Genomic DNA, 7,819 nt, shown 5'->3' on the forward strand with positions numbered 1-7,819 from the left:
TTTTCAATTCACAGTCTAACTGAAACCACTTAACAAAGAACACCAGCTCTGACTAACAGTCTGCAATGTGTTTCTGAGTGGACTGCCATCTTCAAAATTGTATGAAGACTTGATGCTTTCAAGGGAATACAGCAAACTTCCATACAGATAAAAGGCATGCATCTTTGTGAGAAGCCCTCTAGGGCCATTTCACACTCCAAATCCTTCTCAGCATTACCCTTTAACATCCTTGTGAGACCTTCAATGAGCCTCAGACACATTTCTGACTATGTAAATTAGTCTTTTTCTTAAAAAAAAACTCTGAAAATGGTAGGCTATGATAGGGAAATGAAAAAATAAATGAACGAAAATCAAAACAACTTAAGAAATACTTCTTACACCGCTCATTCTCACTTGCCTTTCAGACAAATCACTAAACTTTTTCTAACGCTGAATCCCATTTGTCAGCATTGACCCTCCTGCCAGCATACATCTTTGTTTTACCCTTAGTTATATATCTTCATTCCAAGTCAGAAGGCCAAATAATCAAAATAATCAGATGCAGCATGTCATTCCTTCAAAATGTCTTTACATGATATCTTGTTCCACCCATACACCCATACATGAACAAACTTATATTATAACTACTTATAATAATAGTAATCAAGACTGTAATGGACCACATACACAACATTTTTATATGGCTGCTAACAAAGAATGACATTGAAACCATATGTGATACATCTGTTAGCATCAAACTGCACCTTATAGTTGTGACTGTAAAATGTTCTTGATGAAGAAAAGCAAGGCACATTTCACAATTTGTTTGTTATTTACAGAAAATTTATAGCTTGGTATAGTTTTCAGATTTTTGTTTGACTATGTCAGACTAAACACTGGTAGTTCTTGTAGAAGTAAAAATATTTCTTAGTGCAATAATAAAAAATGAAAATAAACATTTGTGCGGTAATTTGGCACATGCATATAAGTAAGTGTTCATTTTAACATGTAACCTCTATCTGCCACCAAGCTGATAGCATACTTTCATTTTTACTGAAAGCTTCTTTTCATAGTTTCCAAATTGTCTTGATATAAAGAAACACCAAGATCACTAAATGCTAGATACATACACTGCCTGCCCCCCAAAAAGTTGCCACCTGGATTTAACTAAGCAAATAGGTACGAGCCTCCTATTGGTTAATTACTGCATGGGCGATTATCTTTGCTGAAGTGATGCACCCATCATGCCTAGTGCCTAGTCATCAATGCAATATCTTGTTGAAAAATTAATGTAACACTGGATGGAAATAGGGCAGCACGGTGGCGAAACTGGTAGAGCTGCTGCCTCTCAGCGAGCAGGTCCCTGGTTCAAAGCCCGGTCCGGGGGCCTTTCTGGGTGGAGTTTGCATGTTCTCTCTGTGCATGTGTGGGTTTTCTCCGGGTACTCTGGTTTCCTCCCACAGACCAAAAACATGCATGTTAGGCTGATTGGTAACTCTGAATTGTCCCTAGGTGTGAGTGAGAGAGTGAATGGTTGTTTGTCTCGTTTGTCTCTATGTGGCCCTGTGATGGACTTGCGACCCATCCAGGGTGTACCCCGCCCCTCGCACAGTGATTGCTGGACATGGGCACTGGCAACCCCCGTGACCCAAAATGGAAGAAGCGGGTAAAGATAATGGATAGATGGATGGATGGATGGATGGATGGAAATAGATCTTGTGACATTGCAGAAGCTTATTGAAACAATGCCACAGTGAATGCATGCTGTAATATAAGCTAAAGGTGGTCCAGCAAAATTTTAGTGTGTGACTTTTTCTTGGTGGCAACTTCTTTTTTAATTTTTTGGCCAGGTTGTGTAATTTGGATAGACCAAATCCAGTCTTAGTAATTGTTAACCCTGCCTTGTGACTTTTCACAACTGTCTACTTTGTGGCTGTGTTGCTGTTCACACCAATTGCCTCCACTTTCCAATATCACTTACAATCAACCACTGATTATCCAGCAAGTATGAAACTGCACCATCTTACTGAAAAGGTGGAATCCTGTCACACTGGCATACAGTACTTGAAGTCACTGATTTTGTCAGAACCCATTTTGAATTAAAATTGTTTGCAAATGTAGACTCGATAGATTGGTGCTTGAGTTGGTACACATGCAACAATGGACCTGACTGAAACACCTACATTTAACAATAAACAGGTTTGTTTAAATATGTTTATCTATATAGTGTATAAGTAGCCTGCAAAATGATCTGCTTTGCTAGTTTTATCAGTGGCACAAATTAATAGAAAACACGGTTGTTCAGTGTCTACACTTGAAGATAAAAATGCTTAAATCAGTCAATCAATAAATCAGTTTGACATGTCTTTTGTCCATTTATTAGTGCAATTTTGTGAATCATAAACCATTTGCACAACAATTCAATAGTTATTTAACAAGTTTTGCTTTAACTTGGAAACCTCTACCACAGGGAGAGACAATACTCGTAACTACATTTTATAGATATATTAAAATGACTACATCAGTCTCTCTGTTCATCTGGATAAGCCATTTTTGACCATAACATAATGATTCCCATTGTTTTTATGAGTACCCAGGAAAAAAAAAAAAAAAATATATATATATATATATATATCAATCTGACATGTAGGCCAGGACACACAATAAGGAGAATTACTTAAAAAAAAAAAAAAAAAAAAAATTAAAAGTGCCCAGCCCTGGGCAGACATGTAGTTTGAATGTCTTACCTTCAGTGGGAATGGTAAAAACTTCTTTAGGGATGAAGAGCTTATCCTCGGCTGTTCTGGCCCAGTCCTTCATCCCTCTTCGTCCCTTCATAGGAAAGTTGATATCACTCGAAACTGCTGACACTGGCTCTCTCTGGATGGTTATCACTGAGCAAATGAGAAATAATAATAATAATAATAATTAAATAATTACATAACAAATAATGATAAGATGCATAGGTTATTAATAGAAAAAAGCTACAACTACATTCATTTTTTGTTGATGGTCAACAAACAGACATGCACATGAATATGACTGAATTTGACTAAGGCAATAATAAAAATAATAAAAAAATAAAAATAAAAATCACACACAAACTCTAACATGAAAAAAAAACAAACACACAAGAAAATACGTCCTTTTGCTAGTGATGAATTGGCAGAACATGAACTTACTGAGGTTGTTTGTAACCACTAGAAAACTCTGAAATGGCTTCTGAGCTTCTCCAACGAGGTGAATAAAATCCTCCAATATCCTCATCAGTAAAGCAGCACCGGGAGCGACCTGCGGATGGAAAGATAAAACAGATGAAAGGTGAGTTTTATCCTGCTATCATAATTAAAAGCCAGTGTCAACTTTTATCCATAGCAAGGCCATGCCTATTTATTATCAAGACCATTTATGGTGTTCCAGGTATGGCAATTGTGACTATGAAGAATAAAATACCCCATTGGGTTGCTTATTAATTAAGTCCACATGGCAAGTAAACATGTTAAATCAAGGACATCTGGAAAGCTCACATACAACAACTCTTGCAAAGATACATAGTCATGCATTAAAATAACATGGAGACACAGTATACAGGTGTGGTTGTATGGCTGCAATGATAACGTGAATATAGAATGAAGTCATAACAACCTTGTACAAGAATACAAAAACACGAGATTTAACACATTTGGTGCAGGTAAAGACAGACATTAATCTAGGATATTAGATGAAAATACACAACCAGGCATGCATATAGCACATATTCAAAGACGGTTTTACCTGGTGAGCATCCTCCCATTTTTCAAGATTTTCTAAGTCCAACATGTGGCTGACAATCTGGAAGAATTTCTAAACACAGAGCAAAAGTTTGCTGATGTAAAAGCAGTCTTAATATAAAATTGCCCCCATCATAAATTTATTCAAAACCCTCCAGCAGTTAATATTGTCGATATATTGCAATTCATTACTTCTCAAGTTTCACAAATACCTCTACTCACTAACAAAAAATCATCCAGAGTGGTGGAAATGAAAACTACACATGATGAAAGATCATGTGATAGTATTGCAATGGTTTGAATATCAAGGCCAAACAGATATCAGGGTTTGCACTACAGACATATTGCTGGTCTCAGTAGGGCGTGGCAACCAGTCAAGCCTAATATAAGGGCATCTTGTCTGAATTAATCCCATTCATATTTGATTGGGAAAATATGGGGGGGGGGGGGGGGTGTTGGCCAGGAAATAACATCAGTATAGTACAGGAAGTACATTGGCACACATAGTGAATGGGTGTTTTTTTGTCTGTTTGTCTCTTTCTTTGTTTTGAAGATTATATTAGTGAACAGTCTCAGAAGGGATGAGATTTGAGGAATGTCACTGACATGATGCTGTCCAACCACAGGCCCCTGAACCACCAACAAAAGTGACCTGAAGTCATGGATCCCCAAAACATAATTCCTTTGTAATGCCAGCGAGTCTTATTTTCACAGCATTGAGATAACTATTCAGCTTAATATCCTGATTCATGCTCAGCAATCCAGGTAGAAAAATGTAACAAAGTTAATCCAACAAAGTTAAGTCTGGTCCGCTGGACGGTTTCTTTTTGTTGAAACACTTTGTCTTTTATCAAAAATAATTCAGTTTGAGTTTGACAAACTTGAGTTTGTTGTGGCTCCTTGGACTGATCAAGCCTTTTGGATGAAAGATGAAACGTTTCAACAAAAAATAAACCGTCCAGAGGACCTGACTTAACTTTGTTGGATTTGTCTACCTGGATTATTGAGCATGAACTTTGAAACTAACAAAGTTAAGTCCAGTCTTCGAGGACTTGACTTAACTTTGTTAGATATTCAGCACAAATTAATTATTATTTTGTGTGTTTTTTTGTTGGACAACTGGAACCTTCACATGTGTGGGTCATCTCACATATCTCATTTGTTCCAACATCAGACCACTTGGGCATTTGCATGTACCACAGACCAACCAAGCAATTGCATATGTGGCCTTGTGCAACCCTATAATGTTCCCACTATCAAACTCTGTCAAGGGCTGGTAATATTGTCTAATGCACCTGAAAGGCTTTTGTATGTCTGATGAGCTTCACTCACTTTTTTTGATTGTCAGATGCTTGGAAAACTGCCTGACAACACAATTCCTCCATTTGTGATGTCACCACTCATGTCCTTTGGGGCATGTTCTAGATGTGCTAGGCAATTTCAAATTGGACAAATTAAATATCTAGTTCTAGTCTGCAAGTGTACCTAATTACATTCACATTGTTGGTTCTGGATGTTTACCATTTTTGTCAGTGAGTATAATACAAAATAAAAATACAATAAAAAAAAAGTTAAATTGATAACTGAGAACTAGTGTTTTCTTTCCCCCTACAAACAACAATGACACATTGTCATGCAAATCTGGTGGAATTGAAAACAGCTTCTACAATGATTCTTTTTTTTTTTTTTTTGTAATTGTTGTTTCAATCTGTATTTTGAAAGAAAAGGAAATGTCTGCATAATTTGTACAACTTGAGCAGTCTCAGTCAGAATCATGGGAGGCTGTGCCCACCTGCACGTCGTCGGGAGCTGGGATGTAGGTTGCTCTTTTGAAGGTGTCAGTCACATTTCGTAGAATCTCCGTGGAGAAGAGAAGGTCACCACTGTAGTAGTTCCTCCTCTGCAAGAGTTCCAGGAGACTCCGTACGATCTGAGACATGCCCTCCCCGGCCAGGGTCCTCTGACCCTTCGCAAGATGCTCTAGCAACTACAGTTTGGTGAGAAATAGAATTTAGGGGGAAAAACATGTTTAGGAAAGTTAATCCTTTCACTTCCACATGATGAACTACATGTTCAAATAACAAAATATCTGCAAACTGCAATAAAACATACCTAAACTGCATATGCAATACCATGAGATAGAATTTCAACATCTTCAACTGATTTTTGTCAATTTCTATTTTTAAAAACTGGAACAACTTTCAAGTTTCAGCAGAAAACGTTAATCACGTGTTTAAAATACATCACAGACAGGCTAAAATACCCCAAAACTAAAGATAAGCAAATATTTCAGTAATTGAAAGGACCAGTGTGTTTAACATATTTCTGTCTAGATCAAACTGCAACCAAAAAAACTATATATTTTTTTATTTACTTGCATGGCTTAAACTAAATTCATACTATGCTCTACACATTCTACATTACTGTAGAATAATATAGCAAACTAAATGGGGAAATAAGGCTGACATACTGGCAACATAATGAAAACCTATCATATTTCACACAATTGTCATTACTAAAATGATCAAATATGCAAAAAAAGAAACTGGATTATATTATCTATGATGCATATCATCATTAAAAGCTAACTCTTTGAATTGGCTTTGCCTTTTAATGTTAGTGTTTCTTCTTAAACATAACAAAACAAACAAATATGTTCTAGAAATTATTGAATAGGTTCATGAACCCTTCTAAAAATTATAATATGTAAACAGGATGTTATTGCATAAATAAACTCAAGTGAAAGCTGCACTATGCAAAGAACAAAAAAAGCATCAGTATTAGAGAAGGTTGTGCAAACACCTCATTTATAATCCAATAATTGGTTAGATGTGTCCTTTTGAACTGTCTGTAAAAGCTCTTAATGACACTTTATTGACTGAGTCTGCACTCGTGGAATACAGACAACACTCAAAAACCTGCTGTGGTTTGTTAAAGCAACATGGACTCGAGGTAAATGAGGAGAATTACCATATAGCTTGGTTCCAGATAAAAACAGTTTGAAAGACATGCAATGCAACACCGGTCCATAACGCACATGGCATGAGTAACATAGACATCTGTGAGGGCACCATTGATGCTGAGACTTTCAAGAAACATATGCAGCAAATTAGATAAAAAAAAGGACACTTTTTTATTTATTTAATATTTTTGCAGTATGGCTTCACAGTAATAGGAATCCAGTTGTTAAAATAACCCCCCTGTAATGCAAACTTGTCATTTATTGCGATCATGTAGTGCATTGTACATCATAAGGGGAAAAAAAAGGGCTTCAAAACAAAGAGGCAAAATACAGAACTTTAAATCAATCATAAAGTGTTTTATCAAAACCTTTTTGCGTAGTGTTTTTGACATCGAAATAAAACAGAGGTGTTGGCTGTGAGACGACAGGATATTTCAAAATGTGAGCATGTGTGCGGTGGATTTTTAGTGTTTGTGCCTAAAATAAGTAAGCAAAATGCAGAAGTTGGATCTCAAGAAGTTGGAGGTATTAAAATAAAGCCCATGTCTGCCTGTTAAATGCAGACTGAATGTAAAACAATCAGTGTGCTAGTAACTGGAAGAACAGAAGATTACAGCAACCACAGAAAATTAATTATTGGATAGTGGTGTTAATGAAAGGTTGCAATAGAAGCTAAGGGTGCAATCAGATCTGCCATGCACAAACGCTGACCCCCATCTCCCTCCGCCATCCTCGAGCAGATAGAAAAGGTTGGAGTTCAGAGAGCAGGAAAAGAGTCTCCCTGATGAACACATCCATTAGCTATGTTCATTAATTGATAAGTGTGAGCGCATCTCTCTGGAAAAAGCTAATTAGAGATAGGGGCAAGTCTTCAGTAAAGACACTATTTGTCTTCCATTTCGAGTAAACAGTTTTACTAAATGAATTTAAACAGAATTACATGATAATTATATAAGTTAACTTTGAGGTAGAGATTGACTCCTAAAAACAGATAACACTTCTTAAATTTACTGATAAAACACAGCAATGATAAACAATGTTTCAACATGTGTGTGTGTGTGTGGGGGGGGTCTTTTTCTTGTTCAAGATGGTGAAAACATTTTGAAAA

General features: G+C 36.5%; 1 protein-coding gene across 1 annotated transcript in view; it reads right to left on the reverse strand.

Moving 5' to 3' along the window:
* Positions 1–2,726: 2,726 nt before the first annotated feature.
* LOC119426097 (adhesion G protein-coupled receptor B2) overlaps positions 2,727–7,819 on the reverse strand; it is a gene marked incomplete at its 3' end in the record, with an annotated part of 5,533 nt that continues 440 nt past the window's right edge. The window contains 4 exon segments of the mRNA XM_037693656.1: positions 2,727–2,873; positions 3,162–3,270; positions 3,754–3,822; positions 5,542–5,736. Of these exon segments, the coding sequence (XP_037549584.1) occupies positions 2,727–2,873; positions 3,162–3,270; positions 3,754–3,822; positions 5,542–5,736 (520 nt within the window).

This window comes from Nematolebias whitei, chromosome 19 (assembly GCF_014905685.2).
Source record: "Nematolebias whitei isolate Nwh7 chromosome 19, NemWhi1, whole genome shotgun sequence".
NCBI lineage: Eukaryota > Metazoa > Chordata > Actinopteri > Cyprinodontiformes > Rivulidae > Nematolebias > Nematolebias whitei.